Genomic DNA, 21,882 nt, shown 5'->3' on the forward strand with positions numbered 1-21,882 from the left:
AGACCATCTAGGGATCTCAAATCCTGTGGAACAACATGATGGAAAATTCTCTGGGTTTTCTTTTTGCCTCGTATCCCCAACATGGAGCCAAACATTATACTTCATAATGAAAGACTGAATGTTTACTTTCACCAGTAAGAACAGGAACAAGGCAAAGATGTCTGTTCTCACTACCCTTGTTCAACATGGTGCTGGAAGTTCTACCTAGTGCAACAAGGCAAGAAAAGGAAATAAAAGACATGCAGATCAGAAAGGAAGAAATACAAGTATACTTATTTGCACGTTCCATGATTGTCTAAATAGAAAAATCTCAGTATATAAAAAACTCTTAGAACTAATGAGTGAGTTTAACTAGGTTGTAGAATATAGGATGAACATATAAAAATCAATTCTAGATCTACTATATGCTAGCTACGAACATATGGACACTGTAAAAATACAATACCATTCACAATAGCTCAAAAAAGTGAAATCCTTGGGGCACGTGGGTGGCTCAGTTGGTTAAGTGTCCAACTCTTGATTTTGGCTCAGGTCATGATCTCCGGATCATGGGATCAAGCCCCACGTCAGGCTCTGCACTCAGTGTGGAGTATGCTTATCCCTCTCCCTCTGCTCTTTCCCCTGTTTGTGCACTCCCCAGCTCTAAAATAAATAAAATCTTTTTTTTTTTAAAGTGAAATCCTTAGATGTAAATCTAACAAAATACCTACAAGATTTATGTGCTAAAAGTATACAAAGCTGATAAAAGAAATCAAAGAAGATCTAAATGAATGAGGAGTACATAGTAAAGATGTCAAATTTTCTCAAATTGATACTCAAGTTTAATGTTAATTCCTGTCAAAATTCTAGCAAGATATTTTGTAGATGTAGACATAAAATGTAGACAAAAAATTTAAAAATGTAGATATAAAATTACCAAAATTCAACATATAAAATTTATATGGGAAGGCCAAAGGAATGCAAATAGCTAAAACAGTTTTGAAAAAAAAGAATAAAGTGGGAGGAATCAGACCACCTGATTTCAAGACTTATTTTATAGCCACAGTAATCAAGTCTGTGCTTTGGCAGACAGATAGACACAGACCAGTGGAACAAAACAGAGAACCCAGAATAGATACACAAATATACCCAGCTGATTTTGGCAAAGGTGCAAAAGCAGTTCTTGGGATGAAAGATAGCCTTTTCAACAACTGGTGTTGGAAAAAGTGGACATCCTGGGCCAAAACAAAGGAAAAAGAATCTCATATAAAAAACTAACTCTGAATGGATCAAGGACTTAAACAAAAAACATAAACCTAAAAGAAAATCTTCAGCAGGCAAAGAGTAGGGTTAGGGAAAGAGTTGTTAGACTTGACACCAAGAGCACAGTCATAAAAGAGGAAATGGATAAATTGTATTTCATCAAAATTAAAAATGTTTGGTCTGTGTAAGACCTTGTTAAGATGTGAAAAGCCAAGCTAGAGAATAGAAGAAAATGCCCAACAAAGGACTAGTATCCAGAATATATAAAGAACTCTTGAAACTCCACAGTAGAAGACAATCCAATCAGAAAATGGGCTAAAGACCTGAACAGATATTTCACCAGAGGATATGCAGATGGCAAATAAGCACATAAAAAGATGTTCAACATCATTAGCCATTATAGAAATGTAAATTAAAACTACAATATGAAACATTACTACATACTGTTAGAATGGCTAAGATTAAAAGTTAATGCCAAATACTGGCAAAGATGCAATGAAACTGGATCTCTCATGCATTGCTGGTGGGAATGTAAAAGAGTACAGCTACTCTGGAAAACAGTTTGGCAGTTTCTTTTTTTTTTTAATATTTATTTATTTATTTGTCTGAGAGAAAGAGTACAAGCTGGGGGAGTGGCAGGCAGAGAGAGAAACAGGCTTCTTTCTCACTGAGCAGGGAGCCCAATGCGGGGCTCGATCCCAGAACCCTGGGATCATGACCCAAACTGAAGGCAGTCGCTTAACCGACTGAGCCACCCAGTCACCCCAGTTTGGCAGTTGCTTAAAAAACTAAATATGCAACTATAATATGATCCAGTAATTACACTCCTGGGTATTTATCTCAGAGAGATGAAAACTCAAGTTCACTAAAAACCTGTACACAAATGTTTATAGCAGCTTTATTCATAATAGCCAAAAACTGGAAACAACCCAGATGTCCTTCACATTCACCAGGTAAATGGTAAAACAAACTGGTACATCCATATTAGGGAATACCACTCGCCAATAAAAAAGACTGAACTGTTGATACATGCAACAACTTGGATGAATCTCTGGATAATTATATGCTGGTGGGGGAGGGGGGGACGACAGTCCCAAAAGGTTATATGCTGTATGATTCCATTTATATAACATTATTAAAATGATAAAATTATAGAAATGGGTAACAGATTAGTAGTTGTCAGGAATTAAGGGGGGATGAGTGTGAGAGGGAAGTGAGTGAAGCTGTAAAAGGGCAACAGGAGGTATCCTTGTGTTGATGAACATATTTTGTATCTTCACGTGTCAATGTTAGACTCCTGGTTGGGATATAATACTATAGTTTTGCAAGATGTTGCCATTAGGGGAAACTGAGTAAGGGTACACAGTGGGGCCTCTATTATTTCTTACAACTGTATGTGAATCTATAATTATCTCAAAATGTAAAAAGTAATTTTAAAAAGTTAACCGCCAGGAATTGAATGAACACCTAATGAAATTATTGTATGGTACAGTCAAATAAAGACTGTAATAAGTCTGGGGCACCTGGCTGGCTCAGTCGGTTAAGCGTCTGCCTTTGGCTCAAGTCATGATCTCAGGGGTCCTGGGACTGAGCCCCACATGGGGCTCCCTGCTCCACGGGAAGTCTGCTCTCCCTCTCCCTCTGCCTGCCGCTCCCCCTGCTTGTGTTCTCTCTCTGTCAAATAAATAAATAAAAGCTTTAAAAAAATAAAAATAAAGCTGTGAACCAAAGAGCCAGAAATTAATGTTATGTAGATATGAAAAATTAACCAGTTTAAAATTTTGAAAATGACAATCTTTGAAATACATATTATAGTCACTGAAATTTTTTTTAACTCAGTACCTTAGATAAATTCTAGGAACAAATTATAAATTGGGAGAATCAAACACAGAGAAAAAATACACGAGAGATCAACTTAAATAGAGAGAGAATGGCTTGAGAGCCTCTAACACATATCAGGTATGAGTCCTAGGGGATAAAAGAGATTGAAAGAATGGCAGAGGGACAGTAAATGAATATATAATAGGTGGTAATTTTTCTGAATTAGATTCTGATTAGAAACCTGTCTAGGTAGTTTGTACATTTGTAACATAGCAGATAAATAAAAGTAAATGCATTATTTTAGTTAAACATGGTAGACTGAAAGTACATATTTACCTCCCAGTTTCTCCCTTTATAATTCATTCAAATGTCAGTAAAGGGATTTTGTTTTTAAGGTATAAACTCAAAGGTTTTTTAAAAACAGATAAGACTGGGGTGCCTGGGTGGCTCAGTCAGTTAAGTTTCCAACTTTGGCTCTGGTCATGATCTCAGGGTCTTGGGATCAAGCCCCCAGGGGGAGCCTGCTGGAGATTCTCCCTCTCCTTCTGCCCCTACCCTCACTGGTGTGCACTCACTCATGTGCGCTCCATCTCTGTCTCTCTCAAATAAATAAATCTTAAAAAAAAAAAACAAAAAACAGACAAGGGACGCCTGGGTGGCTCAGTCGGTTAAGTCTCTGCCTTCGGCTCGGGTTATGATCTCAGGGTCCTGGGATCGAGTCCCACATCGGGCTCCTTGCTCAGCGGGGAGCCTGCTTCTCCCTCTGCCTGCTGCTCCCCCTGCTTGTGCTCTCTCTCTCTGGCAAATAAATAAATAAAATCTTTTTAAAAAAATAAAAATTTTAAAAAAATTTAAAAAACAGACAAGACTACTGCAAACAAGTATAATCAATAGAATTTTGGAAACTAGAAAGCAGATGTACAAGTACTGATTTAAGAGACCTGAAAAAATGAAAGCTTGGTTTTTTAGTAGTTTCTTTGTTTTTTATCTGAGGTTGGGAGGAAGGAGAGCCAAGGAATAAGGAGTATACTTATCGTGGTGAGCACTGAGTAATGGAGAGAATTGGGGTTTTTTTGGTTTTTTTTTTAAGATTTTATTTATTTATTTGACAGAAAGAGACACAGCAAGAGAGGGAACACAAACAGAGGGAGTGGGAGAGGGAGAAGCAGGCTTCCCCCGGAGCAGGGAGCCCGATGCGGGGCTTGATCCCAGGACCCTGGGATCATGACCCAAGCCGAAGGCAGATGCTTAATGGCTGAGCCACCCAGGCACCCCCAGAGTCTTGGTTTTGTCCAACCCTTGGTTTCCATTCAGGTCACGATCTCAGGGTTGTGAGATCAAGTCCTGCATTGGCCTCGCTCAGCAGGGAGTCTGCTTGAAATTCTCTCTGCTCCTTCCCACACTAGTGGGTGCATGCACATGCACACGCTGTCTCTTGCTCTCTCTTTCTCTCTCAAATAAATGAGTAAGTCTTAAAATAAAATAAATCCATGTATAAGGGGACCCACGCACTTTAAACCTGTGTTGTTCAAGGGTCAACTATAATTAAGTATCTTTAGAGAGAGAAGATATTGTATCTATGAAACAAGAACATGATGCCTTTTTAAATTAAAAATACAATAGTAAAAATGGAAATTTCAGAATATAACTTAGAAGATGAAGGAAATCCCTTAGAACATATAGACAAAGGAACGGAATAGAAAACAGGAGTAAGAGATGAAAAAAAGAGGATTAATCTAGAACATCCACTTCTAGAGAAATAGAAATTCCAATAAGCAAAACAGGAGGCAAGTAATTGATAATGTGGCAGAAAATTAGTGACCGTATAGTATATTTGAATAATATCAGTCATTTATAAAACACCGTAAAACTTCAGAGTACACATTTTAAAATATTCTTTTCAGGTGCACATGGAATGTTCTTCAAGATAGATCGTATTTCAGACTGTAAGTTCTCCAAATTTGGAAGGTTTGAAATCATATAGAGTATGTTCTCTGCCATAGTCAAATTCTATTAGAAATGAATAACAAAAAGATATTGGGAAAATCCCCAGATAGTTGAAAACTTGACAACACCTTTCTAAATAACCCAGGATCAAAAAGGAAATTACCAGGGAAATTAGAAAATGTTTTGACCTGGGGCGCCTCGGTGGCTCAGTTGGTTGGGTGACTGCCTTCAGCTCGGGTCATGATCTCAGGGTCCTGGGATCGAGCCCCGCATCGGGCTCCCTGCTCGGCGGGAAGCTTGCTTCTCCCTCTGACCGTCCCCCTGCTTGTGTTCCCTCTCGCTGTGTGTCTCTCTCTGTCAATTAAATAAATAAAATCTTAAAAAAAAAAAATGTTTTGACCTGAATGATCATGAAAACATATCAAAGCTTGTGAAATGCAGCTAATGTAGGCTGTGAGGGAAATTCATACCTTTAAATGCTTATATTTGAAAGGAAAAAAGATCTAAAATGGGCTAGCAAACTTGTTCATAAAGGGCCAGGTAGTAAATATTTTAAGCTTTGCAGGCCATACAGCCTCTCTGTTGCAGCTCAACTTGTGGCATGAAATCAGGCATAGACAATGCATAAATGAGTAAGTGTGGCTATGATTCCAATAAAACTTTATTCATATCACATAACATATAATTTCACATAAAATCATATTCTCCTTTTCATTTTTTCTACCATTAAACATGTAAAAATGATTTATAGCTTGTTAATAGCTTTAAAGTATCTCATGGTTATAATGTTTATGACTTTGTGATAAGACGTAAAAAGCATAAGCCATAAAGGAAAAGCTCAATATATTTGACTTCACTAAAATTAGAGGATAAATAAGCCACAAAAACAAAATTAAAAAGTTGTTTTAGGCGTGCCTGGCTGACTCAGTCGGTAGAGCATCTGACTCTTGATCTCTGGGTCATGAGTTCGAGCCCTGTGTTGGATACGGAGATTATTTTTTTTTTATTTATTTATTTGAGAGAGAGAATGAGATAGAGCATGAGAGGGGGGAGGGTCAGAGGGAGAAGCAGACTCCCCGCTGAGCAGGGAGCCCGATGCGGGACTCAATCCTGGGACTCCAGTATCATGACCTGAGCCGAAGGCAGTCGCTTAACTGACTGAGCCACCCAGGCGCCCCGGAGATTACTTTAAAAAAAAAGTTTTATACCAGATTGAATTCCAGATGGATCAAAGATTTAAAGATAAAAAATCAAACTGTAAAAGTACTAAAAGAAAACATAAGAAAAAACTATTAATGAAGTGATGGAATAAGGAAAGCCTTTTGAAATAGGACAAAAAACTCTGAAGCCATAAAAGATTGATAAATGTAACTACATAAAAGTCAATAATTTCGGGATACCTGGCTGGCTCAGTACAGCATGCAACTCTTGATCTCAGGGTCATGAGTTCGAGCCCCACATTGGGTATAGAGATTACTTAAATAAATAAACCTTCTTTAAAAAGAAGGTAAATAGGGGCGCCTGGGTGGCTCAGTCGGTTAAGCATCTGCCTTGAGCTCCAAGGTCATGATCCCGGGGTCCTGGGATCAATCCCTGCATTGGGCTCTGTGCTCAGCGGGGAGCCTGCTTCTCCCTTCTCCCTGCTCATGCTCTCTGTCACTATATCTGTCTCTCTCAAATAAATAAATCTTTAAAAAAAAAAAAAAAAGGGCGCCTGGGTGGCTCAGTTGGTTGGGCGACTGCCTTCGGCTCAGGTCATGATCCTGGAGTCCCTGGATCGAGTCCCGCATCGGACTCCCTGCTCGGTGGGGAGTGTGCTTCTCCCTCTGACCCTCCTCCCTCTCATGCTCTCTGTCTCTCATTCTCTCTGTCTCAAATAAATAAAATCTTTAAAAAAAAAAAGGGTAAATAATGTCTACAGAGCATTAACCACCATTAGCAAATGACAGACCAGGGGGAAATACCTGATTTGTACAACAGACAAAAGGCTTATTCTAGTATATTAAGAGTTACAAATAAGAAAAAGACTACAAAATTCAGTAGAAAAATGAGCAAAGGATTTGAACAGAAAGTTCACTTAGGAAGGAAATACATCTCATAATGATGTCTTAAAATGATATGATGTACAAACTCATGATAAGAAACATTAAAACTACATAAAACACTCTTTTTCTTCTATCAGGTTGGCAAAGATCAAGTCTGAGAACACTGTATTGCCAAAGGAAAAGGACAGCTGGTGTTCTCATGCACTACTGATGGGTGTATAAATTAGTATATCTTCTTTGATGGCATTTTGGCAGTATTTATCAAAAATCCAAATACAAGTGCTCTGTGATTTACAATTTTACTTACAGGAATTTATCTTACAGACATACTCATATAAGTAAGATAAAACATTTGCACAAGGTTATTCATTAGCATTATTTGTAATAGCAGAATAGTAAAGCAACCTAAATGTCCATCACCAGGGGACTGATTAAATAAATTACGGTATAATTTGAAATCATTCAAATGCAGCCTTTGAAATGAAGTAGTTCTATGTGTACTGATACAGAATGATCCAGAATATATGCTTAGATGAAAAAAGTACAGAACATTGTATATTGCTACCATTTGAGGAAGAATGTATATTTGTTTATAAATGTATAAAATCTCTCTGGAGGAACATGTGGATCCATGGATGTTTCTGAGTAGAGGAACTGGAAGGCTGAAGGACAGTGACAGGAGGGAACACTTCATTTATTTTGGGATTTGTTTGCTGGCTTTTGAATTTTGGAATATGACTCTATTATCCATCCGAAAGCATTTTTTTTTTAAAGATTTTATTTATTTATTTGAGAGAGAATGAGAGAGAGAGCACATGAGAGGGGGGAGGGTCAGAGGGAGGAGCAGACTCCCCGCAGAGCAGGGAGCCCGATGCGGGACTCGATCCCAGGACTCCAGGATCATGACCTGAGCCGAAGGCAGTCGCTTAACCAACTGAGCCACCCAGGCGCCCAATCCGAAAGCATTTTTAAGTAATATGAACAAGACAGGAGTGTTCACTGTGATAATCCTTTATGAGTGAAATGCTCAAAATATCCTAAACATCCATCAATAGAATTTGAAAATTGTGGTCAAATCATACATAGGTGAGCACATAGGTGCTCACAGTCATACGTGAGCACAGTTAAAATAAGTTGATTAAGCTTTTCATGTCAACATAGATACATCTCAAATTTGTAATGTTAATGAGAAAGGTAAGTTACACCCCAGCATGATCCCATCAATGGAAAGTTTGAAAATATAGTAAATAGTGTTTTTTAACTGTGATGTTTTATTCTTTAAAAGAGAAATCTGATGTCCGTATGGCACTAAATCTTATAAATCTATTGAGCTGAGTAGGCAGTTCCCATAGTGATATTTCGGCCCAATCCTGTGAGTCTCATGGGGACCCAGAGCACCACCTAAACCCTCCTACAGGAGCCAGAATCCTCCTCAAATGAAAAATACTTTTCTCAGTGGCCAGCAGGGTTTCTCTTGTCTGTATTTGAATCTTCTTGTCTTGCAGGGATGTTGGTGGTGAATGTAACATGGAGGAACAAGACATACGTAGGTACACTTCTTGACTGCACACGGCATGATTGGGCACCCCCCAGGTAAGCATTTTACAGCTTTTTGGTGTATATTAGTCTGAACCACCCTAATCAGTGATCCCTTGTGCCTTCATCCTGTTAGAGTTGGATAGCTTTTGAGACACCCAGCTTTTATTTATTTATTTTTAATTTAATTTTTTTAAATTTTATTATGTTATGTTAGTCACCATATGATACATCATTAGTTTTTGATGTGGTGATCCACGATCCATTGTTTTCGTATAACACCCAGTGCTCCATGCAGTACGTGCCCTCCTTAATACCCATCACCGGGCTAACCAATCCCCCCTCCCCTCTAAAACCCTGTTTGTTTCTTAGAGTCCATAGTCTCTCATCGTTCATCTCTCCCTCCAATTCCCCCCCTTCATTTTTCCCTTCCTTCTCCTAGTGTCCTCCATGCTATTCCTTATGTTCCACAAATAAGTGAAACCATATGATAATTGACTTTCTCTGCTTGACTTATTTCACTTAGCATAATCTCCTCCAGTCCCATCCATGTTGATGTAAAAGTTGGGTATTCATCCTTTCTGATGGCTGAGTAATATTCCATTGTATATATGGACCACATCTTCTTTATCCATTCATTTGTTGAAGGGCATCTCAGCTCTTTCCACAGTTTGGCTATTGTGGACATTGCTGCTATAAACATTGGGGTGCATATGGCCCTTCTTTTCACTACATCTGAGACACCCAGCTTTTAAAGAATATGATGGTGTTGGGATGAGGGAAGGCACTCTATGGGTCAGGCATTCAAGAAGAATAAATGAATTACGAGTTGATGGGTTGGATAGGGATAGGGAGGAGATCCTATTTAAGCCTTTGTCTGGAATTACCAAATTCTGGCTTCTACCAGTAGTCACCTTGAGACCAAGTCCATGGAGTCTGTCTATGGGTAAACAAATAATCATTGATGATGCTTTTTGATGGTAGCTATCTCTGAGGAGTTTAAACTCAAGAACATCTTCAGTTTTATGAACGCTAGACAATGTGGGTTTCACAAAGACCTTTTCCGGTTGACATTTCAGTGAATGGCACTTTACAGCCTGTTTGTACCCAGTTTGCCAGGTTTGGGGAACCCAGATGTTGGGGAATGATGTACAGTTAGCATGCAGATAGCATCCTAGGAGCTCACCACTCAATGCAGTTCCCACGCTTTCAGAAGTTCCTTTAACAAATCATATTCATTGAAAATGATAGTTACCATCTAGACAGTTCTTCTGGAAGCAGCCACACTGGTTTGAAGTTGTTTTCTCTTCTTAATAATATCCTGTTGTGTTTGCCTTTTGCCAAGGTTCTGCGACTCCCCCACCAGTGACTTGGAAATGCGCAATGGCCGGGGTAGAGGCAAACGCATGCGTCCTAACAGTAACACACCTGTCAATGAGACAGCCACGGCCTCTGACAGCAAAGGGACCAGCAGCAGCAGCAAAACCCGAGCAGGAGCCAATAGCAAAGGCCGTCGGGGCAGCCAAAATTCTTCAGAGCATCGCCCACCTGCCAGTAGCACCTCTGAGGATGTCAAGGCCAGCCCTTCCTCAGCTAATAAGCGAAAAAACAAACCGCTTTCAGACATGGAGTTGAATTCTAGCTCAGAGGACTCCAAAGGGAGCAAGCGTGTCCGTACCAATTCCATGGGCTCAGCCACCGGTCCCCTCCCTGGGACCAAGGTGGAACCCACTGTTCTAGACAGAAATTGTCCCTCCCCAGTCCTGATTGACTGCCCCCACCCGAACTGCAACAAAAAGTATAAGCACATCAATGGACTTAAGTACCACCAAGCCCATGCCCACACAGATGATGACAGCAAGCCGGAAGCAGATGGAGACAGTGAGTACGGGGAAGAGCCCACCCTCCATGCAGACCTCGGAAGCTGCAATGGTGCATCCATCTCACAAAAAGGTTCCTTGTCCCCTGCGCGCTCAGCTACCCCCAAAGTTCGGCTCGTAGAGCCCCATAGCCCTTCTCCTTCAAGCAAATTCAGCACAAAAGGCCTGTGTAAGAAAAAGCTGAGTGGGGAAGGGGACACAGACCTCGGGGCCTTATCAAATGATGGCTCTGATGATGGACCCTCAGTAATGGATGAAACAAGCAGCGATGCCTTTGATTCTTTGGAAAGGAAGTGTATGGAAAAAGAAAAATGTAAAAAACCCTCTAGCTTGAAGCCTGAAAAGATTCCTTCCAAAAGCTTAAAGTCAGCACGGCCTATTGCCCCTGCCATCCCCCCTCAGCAAATCTACACCTTCCAGACCGCCACCTTCACAGCAGCAAGCCCAGGCTCCTCCTCAGGCTTGACCACCACAGTGGTCCAAGCCATGCCCAACAGCCCCCAACTCAAGCCTATTCAGCCCAAGCCCACTGTGATGGGAGAACCTTTCGCAGTCAACCCTGCCTTGACTCCAGCCAAGGACAAGAAGAAGAAAGACAAAAAAAAGAAGGAGTCTTCAAAGGAACTTGAAAGTCCTCTGACCCCTGGGAAGGTGTGTCGAGCAGAAGAAGGCAAAAGCCCCTTCAGGGAATCATCGGGAGATGGGATGAAGATGGAGGGGCTCCTGAATGGCTCATCAGACTCCCACCAAAGCCGACTGGCTAGCATCAAGGCAGAAGCTGACAAGATCTACAGCTTCACGGACAATGCCCCCAGCCCTTCAATTGGAGGCAGTAGCCGCATAGATAGTAGCACCCCTACCCAGCCCCTGACTCCCTTACATGTAGTGACCCAGAATGGAGCTGAAGCCAACTCAGTCAAAACCAACAGCCCTGCCTACTCGGACATATCGGATGCTGGGGAGGATGGGGAGGGCAAAGTGGACAGTGTCAAGTCAAAGGACCCTGAACAGTTGGTTAAGGAAGGGGCTAAGAAAACGCTTTTCCCCCCTCAGCCGCAGAGCAAAGATTCACCCTATTACCAAGGCTTTGAGAGTTACTACTCTCCAAGTTATGCACAGTCCAGCCCAGGGGCTCTGAACCCCAACAGCCAGGCGGGAGTGGAGAGCCAGGCTCTGAAGACGAAAAAGGACGAGGAGCCTGAGAGCATAGAGGGGAAAGTGAAGAACGATGTCTGTGAGGAAAAGAAACCAGAGCTGAGCGGTTCCAGTCAGCAGCCTTCCGTCATCCAGCAGCGTCCCAACATGTACATGCAGTCGCTGTACTACAACCAGTATGCCTACGTGCCCCCGTACGGCTACAGCGACCAGAGTTACCACACCCACCTCCTGAGCACGAACACGGCCTACCGGCAGCAATATGAGGAACAGCAGAAACGGCAGAGCCTGGAGCAGCAGCGGGGACTGGACAAGAAGGCGGAGCTGGGCCTGAAAGAGCGGGAGGCCACGCTCAAGGAAGAATGGAAGCAAAAGCCGTCGATTCCACCAACTCTCACCAAGGCCCCCAGCCTGACGGACCTGGTCAAGTCGGGCCCCGGGAAGGCCAAGGAGGCAGGGGCTGACCCTGCCAAGTCAGTCATTATTCCCAAGTTAGACGACTCCTCCAAACTCCCCAGCCAGGCCCCGGAAGGACTTAAAGTGAAACTGAGTGAGGCCAGCCACCTAGGCAAGGAGGCCTCTGAGGCTAAGACAGGTGCTGAGTGTGGCCGCCAGGCAGAGGTGGATCCAATACTCTGGTACCGACAGGTAACTGTTCTGGGCAGAGATAGAAATACTATTTGATAGCCTTTCTCTCTTCCTCACAAATCAGGGCTCTCCTTAGGTAGGGGGTCAGCAGAATACAGATTGGCAGGAGAAATCTATAATTTTAAGGATTCTTTACCTTTGTAAATCATGTCCGTGTTTTTAAAAAGCACATTTACATTGGTAAAAGTTGTTTTTCCCATTTGACAGGAGAGGCCCAGGTAAGTTAGCTTGATTTGTCTAGGGTAACTTGCAACTTCACTAGCAGAGCCAGGATTAGAACCCAGGTTATCTCAATTCCTAGTTTCTTCCGCTGTTTGGTTCCTATGGAGTGAGTTCATGGTGATCTCTCCATTTCCTAGAGGGAGTTACTACTCAGACTGAGTTACTTTCCAAAAGATTTTATAGTGGGGACCCTGGCTGGCTCGGTCAGTGAAGCATGCAACTCTTGATCTCAGGGTTGTAAGTTCGAACCCCACATTGGGTGTAGAGATTACTTAAAAATAAAATCTTAAATTTTATTTTTTTTATAGGTAGAGTTAGAACTAAGAACTTGGTCTCACATCGTGCTCTGCTCATGAGACTTAGAAAGTCTTCCCTTACTTCTTGGTATCACCGTTAGACCTCCCTTCTCTGTGGGCAGCACTCATGACTCTCTGCCCTGAGCTTACTCTTAAGAGGTGAAACAACCTAAAATTCCTTGGAAAGGGAGCAGCTTCTTTTATTCAAAGACTCCTTTCCCCAGAATGCATATTCTCCTAGAGAAGACCCACTGGTAGATTTTCCTTTTCCTTCTCCACATCTTGTTTCCTCTTGGGCAGGGAGGGAGCAGGCTTTTTAAACAGGAGGGCCCAGAGTTCATTCTAAATGAGGATCAACAGAGGCCAAGATTATACCCTGCCCGAGTGTCTAGTATTACCTGCTCTGGTGTTTCTACTGTGACCTTGGGCTTGACATCTCTCTCTTATCTGTACAACACTCAGTGCTCGTTCTGTGATTTTTAGGAAGCAGAACCCCGGATGTGGACCTATGTCTATCCTGCCAAGTACTCGGACATTAAGTCAGAGGATGAGCGGTGGAAAGAGGAGCGGGACCGCAAATTGAAGGAAGAAAGGAGTCGGAGTAAGGACTCTGTCTCCAAGGAGGATGGGAAGGAAAGCACAAGTAGTGACTGCAAGCTGTCCACATCTGAGGAATCCCGCCTCGGGAGCAAGGAGCCCCGACCAAGTGTCCATGTGCCTGTGTCCTCCCCCCTCACCCAGCACCAGTCCTACATCCCTTACATGCACGGCTACTCCTACAGCCAGTCCTATGACCCCAACCACCCCAGCTACCGGGGCATGCCTGCTGTGATGATGCAGAACTACCCAGGTACGGCCCTCACCTTCCCACTTGGGCTCCATTAACTGGGAAGGGAAATGAAGCACAGATTTCAGAGCCAGAGTTTTCTTGTGCAGCCCTCAGGCTTATTGAGGCTCAGATAGATGACTGCCCTGTTTTGAATGTGACATTCTGTGAGCAGTCAGTGTAGCCCCGAGCTCCTTGAAGGACCCCTGACTACAGTGTGTGGGACCCCCCCTCCCTCGCTTGCTCCAGCTAGTCTTTCTGTAGTCGGTCTTCCTGGGTGACTGAAGGCAAAACTCCCTATCTACCACTGCCATCTTCCCTCAGCTGGGATTTTTTTTTTTAAACACATACTTGACATTTTGCAATGGGTTAGGCACTTTGGGGAATACAAAAGAAATAGGGGAGACTAGTTCCCTCTTAAGGAGCTTACAGCTTAGTTGTAGCAGGAGAGACACATGGAACAAATACAGTTCAAACCAGGACAATGCATGTATTCATTTACAAGATCATGTTCAGCTGGAAGGTTGGAAGACAGTGGGACAGGGAAGAGCTATTTGAAATCAGAGTGGAGGAAAGTCCGGTAGAAAATTCGTTCAGCTTGGGAAAGATAAGCTCTTGACACTGGCATCCGTGAATTCTTGGGGAGGGGTACAAAGTAGGGACATAAGTGTTTTTTAACTTGTTACAAGACAGTGCTCCTGTTCAACTGCACTCACTGGTTTCTGTTGTCCAGAGAGCCACATGGGATGCTTCTGGGGCAGAAGAGCACTCTTTTCACTCCTCAGAGCTCCCACCTCCCTATCGGAGAGCAGTCTAGTCTTGATATCCTGGTCGAACATTGTAAGGCAAACGCTAAAGTTTGCTTTTCAGAAAGTAAGCTTTTCAAAGAGAGATAGGAAATTGTCTCACCCTGTGGTGTTCCTTTCTCCCCATTACCCCGTCCATCCATATAAAAATAACACTTCCCTTGATGAGCGCCTGCTGTGGGCCAGACACTGCACCATACTCGGTGATTTATGTACATTATCTCAATTAATCTTCCCTGTGGAATAGTACTAGTATCTTCCTTTTGATGGGAAAGAAACTGAAGCTCGCATGGGTTGTTAATTTGCTCAAGGTTACCCCGCTGGTAAGTCTTGAGAGGTAGATTTGAACCCAAGGTCATCTGACTCCAAATCCTCTCACCTCTCCAAGGTGAATCTCTGAGGCTGTGGCTCTAGAGAAGCTGATTCCCCAGAAGTTGAGGGCCATGTTCCTAATATCCCTTAGCTAGTTGAGCCTCTAGCGCTCAGTTAAAGAAAGGACGGGCTAATAGTTCCGGCCTGAAGATACCATGGTGGGGACGGTCTCCGTCTGTGCCTAGGAAGGCTGATGCCCGCCTGACCAAGCTCACTAAAACAGAGTTTCTTCCACTTCTCTCGTCTCTTTGACTGCTTTATTTCTCCTTCCCCAGGTTCCTACCTACCTTCCAGCTACTCTTTCTCCCCATATGGCAGCAAGGTCTCAGGGGGTGAAGATGCCGACAAGGCGCGAGCCAGCCCCAGCGTCAGTTGTAAATCCAGCTCAGAGTCCAAAGCTCTGGACATCCTGCAGCAGCATGCCAGTCACTACAAGAGCAAGTCTCCCACGGTAAGTGGCACTGGCTGCTACGGAAACCCAGATCCAGCGTCTGGAACCAGAAGGCGGGCAGGCAAGTTCAGGGCTTAACTACAGTGAGGCCTGAGTCAGCCTTGGCTTCACCAGGCATCTCCACAATTCTTAGGTGCCCCGTGTCTGTAAGGAGTCATAATGCGGACCTGGAGGATTTTGTTGTCGCGCGCGTGCGTGTGTGTGTCTCACAATAGTGCTTTTGTGTCTGCTTTTTTCCAGATAAGCGATAAAACGTCTCAGGAGAGAGATCGGGGAGGTTGTGGGGTGGTTGGGGGCGGTGGCAGCTGTGGCAGCGTCGGGGGAGCAGGCGGGGGTGAGAGGAGTGTAGACCGGCCCCGCACCTCCCCTTCTCAGCGCCTGATGTCCACACACCACCACCACCACCATCTGGGGTACTCATTGCTCCCGGCACAGTACAACTTACCCTACGCAGCAGGTAAGCCTCCTTCCCCATCTCTTTGACTTCATCCCTGTAGCATAGTAGCATTGCCCACAGCAAGGGACCCCCAGCAAGAATCCTTTATTTTTTCTTGTTGAGCTTCTAATCTGTCCAGGATCTTAATTCCCTGCAGACAGTCATTAAAGCATATGACATTTATTTCCTCCCCTGGAGCTTAGGGGCTCTCAAAGTCCTCTGGAGAATTGGCTTTGATATTCAGAAGAATAAGGACCAGGTGTTCCCATTGCCAAAGAGAAACAAGCAGCTGAAAAATAGAGCCTTGCTGTATATACTATCCATAGCCACTATATCTGGCCAAGTATCAGATTTTTTTTTCTGTCAGCACCCCAAAACTCAGTGGAGCCAGGAATTTAAGGAGACACTCCTCCCATTACCCACCAAGCTGATAAAGAGAAAGTGTTTAATCGGAGGGTTCTGAGAGTGTTACACTAAACATGTCCTCCTTCTCACTCAGGGCTTTCTTCTACAGCCATTGTTGCCAGCCAGCAAGGCTCAACTCCCTCACTCTACCCACCCCCGCGGAGGTGAGAATGGTAAGTCACTTTTTAATTTGGGACAACACATAGAGCAGGGATGGTTGATAGCTGCATCACAGAACCCCTGTGGAGACTGGGTGAGGGAAAGCTGTGTGGGGTCAGTGGTCTGGAAATGGCAGAACCCTGGCCAAGCCTCTTGTACGGGTCTCCCAGTCTCCGGTTCAACTGCGTCCATCTGACAAGAGCTGCCCTACGCTGGTGTCCCCACGGGGCCTGCAGTTCGTTTTGTCGGAGCGCCACCTGGTGGTTGTTATACCAGCAGGCTGAGTGCCTGGTTCTCTGTCCGTGTTTCCCTTGCAGAACACCAAGTGCCCGGATAAAGTCAGCTTCACGGGCCCGGACTGGCTCACCCAAGGAGGTGCTGGAGGTGCCATTTAGACATCAGTTAAATGGTGTTGATCATCCTGTTTGCCGTTCCTACCATGACCGAAGGCAGACCCTTGGCTATCTCACCTCTACCAGATCCCCGGACTCCCTGACCCACCCTCTTCCTCAGGAGCTGGAGAGCTGGTACTTAGCAAAAATATTTATTCTCTGGCCACAGTGTGACTATCGTGGCCCCTGTGGAGATGAAGGCATGGGGAGCAACCAGGGGAACATGGCCTCAGCCCAGAGAAGTCACTGCTCTGTTCCCCAAGACCCTGGCCCGCTGCCGGAGCCATGCCAACACCCCACCCTCACCCCCAGGGAGGGACTCCCAAGCACTGGGTAAGGTCTGAGGACAGCACAGCAGCCGTACCCCTCTCACCGTCATTACCACAACCACCAGATTCCTGCATCTCCCCAGCAGTTTGGGCCCTGGGAACTGGCAGCATGTGGAGGAATTAGAATCTCAGGAAAGAAATTGGGGACTGTTTTCTCTGTAGTTGTGAAAACAAGGTCTTCAGACATGAAGACTTTTCCCCTCCCGCGTGAGCACATATACATGCTCAGAGCCTAGCCTGGAAAGGAAGACCAAGGCATTTGCCCCACCGTGGCCTTGGGCTGCCCGTCAGGCAGAGAGCCAGGGTCCCAACACCAGCACAGGGCTCCCCAGGGACACTGGGAGTAAGCTGGAGCTGGAGCATGAATGGAGTGTTGTGAAATAGAACCCGCATCCCCACTAAGTCCTGCTGCTTCTTAGCCCCCAACTCCTTGCCCTTGTCTCTCTTTCCTCCTGACCCCTTGGTGCCTTTCCCAGGGGGATCCCCATACTGATCGCTCCTTTTCTTTTCCACTGCTTGGCTCTTAAGACTCAGGCAGGTAAAACAGTATGCCCCCCAGCATGGGGAGCTTTGGAGTCTGCCAGGTCACCTTAGGGCAAGGCCCAGGAGGCGGGCCCTGGGAGCACCCAGCAGTTCTTAGAAATGTTCTGTCCATTCAGCCAGCTGAGTATCCTCCTCATTTAGGGCCACAAATATATATAGCCTAATTGCTCTGTATACAAGTACATGATTTTATACAGCTCAATCTGTAACCCCGTGTGTGCCAATATAAGCTGTGTTTCTTTGTAACACACGTTTTTGTTTTAGGGGCCACTGGCCATGGGAAGGTAGGTGTTCTTAGACCCTGGGATAACACATCCAAGCCATTACTCCTCAGAACCCCAGAGTGTACTCAGTGGAGCTGTGCTATGAGGCAGCAGACATTTCTGTGCTCTCCTTAGGAATGCAGCCTACCAGTCCAGCTTCAGGTTTTTTGCCCTGGGAAAGTGACGATGATTTGCTAGCTTTATTGGAGTCACTTTAGCTCTTATTTGCTTTTAGGTAGCGTCCCTTTGTTCTCCTTGGCTATCTTTCCTTGACCGTCTGGATTGAGAAAGACTGACACACACCAGCCTAGGCTCGAGAGGGGTATTTGTGACCAGAGTGCCAAAGTGACCGTTTAAGAGCAAGGACTTGGCTCTGACTCAGTTTGGGGCATGGAGGTGGTGGATAGTAAGCACAATGCCCAGCAGAGGCTGCTCTCCAAGAACCCTGGACCCCTACTCTGAATGGCTTGGGGTCATTTGCCCAAGAGGAGCCCCTCTGATCTATAAACCTTCCCTCTGGGTTTTTGTGTCATTGTTTTTATTCAAGTTGGGTTCTGAGCCCTCTCCCAAAACTCACTGTTTTAGACCACTTAGCAGGCCCCCCAGCAGCCTCTCTTGCCCCCATCATTCCCTCTGCCTCCTGCGACCCCAGACTTCCTATTCCATGGAAGTAGTTGGTTTGGACGCCTTCACCCCGCCTAACCTGAGTCAGCCCCACCAGGGGGATGACTCTGAATTTCAGCCTGATGATGCCCTGCCAGGCTCCTGTGGGGTGGAGCCAAGGGCCCATCTCTGTTCCTGTTTGTTTTTAAATATTGTTGTGTGTTTTGTATCTGTGGCGCTGGCTCACAGCGTGCTCTGTACATATTGTAAAGAAACCGTTGGAGTAATTTTCTTTCCCGTTGGGCAGGCCTGGCCCCACATTCCTGCCCTTTCCATGTTATTCTGTAACACAGAAAAGAGGACCTTCTGTGTTAGCAGGGCACTCTTGGGTTCTGCAGAAGGGGACAGCTTTTTCTTTTCCTTAAAAAACATTTGGCTCTCTGATCCTTATATCCAAGTCTCCGTAGAAGAGTAGGCGCTGAGCTGCCCAGAGGAGCAGGTCAAAGCAGCAAGGGCGGACTAGCGCTGCCTTTTCCCAGTCCCCGCTCCTCACCCGGCCCCGTCTTCCCTCCCTGAAACAACACGAAGCAGCAGCCGGTCCTCGCCCAGTGCCGAGGAAACGATCTGCTGTCCGCCTCCTGCCGCTCTGTATGGGGAGGCGGCCCCCGGGTGGGGGTACCCACGACCTGCTCAGAGAGATGAGAGCCTCTGCAAGGGTCCCACCCCATGGGCAAAGGCTGGCAAAGTGTGCTGCTAAGGGCCACAACCCCCGGACCAAGGCTCACTGTGAGCCCCCCTGCCCGGGCCTCTTCCAAGACCTTGCTCGTCGGGGCTCCGCACAAGAAGCTAGAGGGCAGGAGCCTCCCCCCCCAGCTAGGACAGCCAAGGCTTGGAGAGCTGCTCTTTAGGGCTCACATCTGCCTCTTCATCCCTCCCTTCCCTGCCTGTACATGTATGTGTACATGTATGAGGCTCCCTTCTCTTACCTCATCCCCTCCACATGTCCCCAGGTCGAAAGACCACATGCAGAAGGGTTAAGAGGGCACCCCATGAAATGAAATGGTGATTCTTGAATCTTCTCTCCAGGCTCCAAGGTGAGGGTGAGAGGATGTGGCTTGGGGGTTGGGAGGGGGAGACTATAGAAGGGCTAGAGTTACTGTACACGGGCTTTGAGGTCACCCATGTCGCTTATTGTACTATGTACCCTGTCACCATCCCAGTGTCTACTCTCCTGCCCCTATGATTCAACTGGGCAGCTAGCTGGCCCCATAATTCCGGGCCTTTGTCATTTGTTTTACTAGTAGGGCAACCCAGGAAGCTTTCCAGTGATCCTCTGCCATGGGCCCCTCCTGGGATCAAGCCCCTCCCAGGCCCCGCCCCCAGCCCCTCTTGCCCCAGCCCACCCGCTTGCCTTGGTGCTCAGCCCCCCCATTGGGAGCAGGTTGGGGCAAGCTGGAGGCCCGGGCTGGAGGGGCAGTGTTGCTGTTCATAGCTTTTGTTCCATTGGCGTTGCTCTGTTGGATTTAATTTCAGTCTTCCTGATTCTTCCCTTCTGTAAAGTGTACATTACCAAGTTCCTTGTTTTTTATATATATATATATAAATATATATATATACAAACTGTACTCTTTTTGCCTTTGTACATTCAGGCAAGAAGAGAAAATAAATCTTTTTAAGAGACAATCACAAATCTGTGAGGGCTGCTGGTTATTTCTCCTGGAGTTTGCTGCTGAGCTGCCTCCTCCTCCCTCCCCACTTTTCTGTTTTCCCTCAACTTTCCTGATCTTCCTGGTTCTGCTCCATAAGCATCCTCAGCTCCACCTTCCCTGGCTGATGGCCAACTGCTGAATCCAGTGTCCAGACTACCTGCCCTGCAGTCCTTTCTTGCCCAGCAGTGTTTTGCGGACCTAGCCTCTCCTGTCTTTCCCCTGAGATCCCATTCACCAAAGTGGCTTTGGACCCCTCGGTACCTGGGACCTGTCTCCCAGAGGCCCTGGCTTTGGACACTCAGTTACGAAACTATGCAGCTAGGAGCTCTCCACTTAAGAGTTTTGCACTATTTAAACCCCCCTGGGAGTTAGAACAGATGGTTTTTAGGAATGAGTGCGAAACTGTCTCCTAACACTCCCCCCCTCCCCCCGCCCCGATTCCAGCCTCCAGAGTGCTCTGATCCAGAGCCCAGAGAATCATTCCTAGCTGGTAAACTCCTATGGCTACCCCATCAGAACAAGGGCTAAGGGTTTAGGAGTCAAGAGCATTTGGTCAGAATTTTAAAGGGTGGTACATTCTGACACACAGCCCAACCAAACCATTGTTCTGTCTCTTGAACTTTATCTTTTTCCTCTGATCTCCTGCTCCCCCTTTTTTCCCCTTTCTCTACTTCCTTTTCTTAATTGGCTTTGGAATTGAAGTATATTTTTAAATTATTTGTTGTATTTATTAAATAAAGTTTGTAATATCCCTGTTCTTAAATTTAGACTTAGTTTGCCTTTCACATATCCTCCCTATCCATCAACCCCTCAAAATATACCTTCTAAGTTACTTTTTTAATTGGAGTGCAACTTTTGGGTACCAGATTTCTTTCCTGCCAGCAGTCTTATCTGGCAAAATTTTTCTTTTTTGAAAGGGTTTCCAATTCTGCCCTTCTACTTCTAGCTGTATTGAAGGGGATCTACCAACAGATGGCAGCAGAACCTCAGGTTGTTTCCTGTCCCCTCTGCTTGTTTGCAAGACTAGTAAAGGACTGCATTTTGTCTTGGTTCTTTATCCCAGTCTTGTAGATTCTCTGGGCTTGAGTTTACCATGATCCTAAACTGCCTACATTAACTTGGCCATTGTCCACATTCACATGGACCTCTACTGCAGGTGTCTCAGTAGTGACCATTTTCCAGTCCCTGCCTTTACGCTGCCTCTAGGGGTTAGCTCCTCAGTGGAGGACATCTTCGAGTCCTTCCTGTTCCAGCTGAATGTCTAGGCCCAGACCTTCTAATACTGTGGAAGGTGGAGGTGTTACAGTCACTTTTAAAAACCTGGTCCGCTGTGACAGGTCCAAGATTAGTAACCTGGCCTGGTGTGAAAACACAAGCTCCACACTGGACACTGTGAAAATGGGCCAAAGACTCAGAAAAACTTAGGACAGCCACAGCTGTTGACTGTTCCAAAGTAGATCATTCCAAAGCTGTAGGAAGAAGAACCTGCCCAGCACTTGGGAAAACAGAAGCAAAAGGAAAAAAAATTGCTATTGTAAGCATTTAATTAACCAATTAAAAAGAATTTAAGGGGCTATCTGGAGTTCAAGCCCCATGTTGGGTGTGGAGCCTAGTTTAGGGAAAAAAAAAATTCTAGCTCCCTATGAGAGCTTATCAATCGGGCTGGTGGTACAAGGGGAACGGCAGCCACACTGTCCTAGGGAAGGTGTGGGCTGCTTCCTTCAAACACCTCCAAGAATGAGAATGTCAGGCAGCCTATGCAAAAGTCAGAACTCAGTTTCAGGACCCAGCCTTCT

The 21,882-nt window shown here is 45.3% G+C and overlaps 1 protein-coding gene across 1 annotated transcript in view; it reads left to right on the forward strand.

Annotated features, from left to right (window-relative positions):
* Positions 1 to 17,965, forward strand: part of ZNF609 (zinc finger protein 609) — a 182,404-nt gene extending 164,439 nt beyond the window's left edge. The window contains exons 3-9 of the mRNA XM_044917905.1: positions 8,561 to 8,648; positions 9,937 to 12,274; positions 13,276 to 13,642; positions 15,072 to 15,247; positions 15,488 to 15,704; positions 16,183 to 16,261; positions 16,565 to 17,965. Coding sequence (XP_044773840.1) covers positions 8,561 to 8,648; positions 9,937 to 12,274; positions 13,276 to 13,642; positions 15,072 to 15,247; positions 15,488 to 15,704; positions 16,183 to 16,256 — 3,260 coding nt within the window. The 3' untranslated portion in view covers positions 16,257 to 16,261; positions 16,565 to 17,965. The remainder of the gene's footprint in view (positions 1 to 8,560; positions 8,649 to 9,936; positions 12,275 to 13,275; positions 13,643 to 15,071; positions 15,248 to 15,487; positions 15,705 to 16,182; positions 16,262 to 16,564) is intronic.
* Positions 17,966 to 21,882: the final 3,917 nt, after the last annotated feature.

This window comes from Neomonachus schauinslandi, chromosome 9, assembly GCF_002201575.2.
Source record: "Neomonachus schauinslandi chromosome 9, ASM220157v2, whole genome shotgun sequence".
Classification (NCBI taxonomy): Eukaryota; Metazoa; Chordata; class Mammalia; order Carnivora; family Phocidae; genus Neomonachus; species Neomonachus schauinslandi.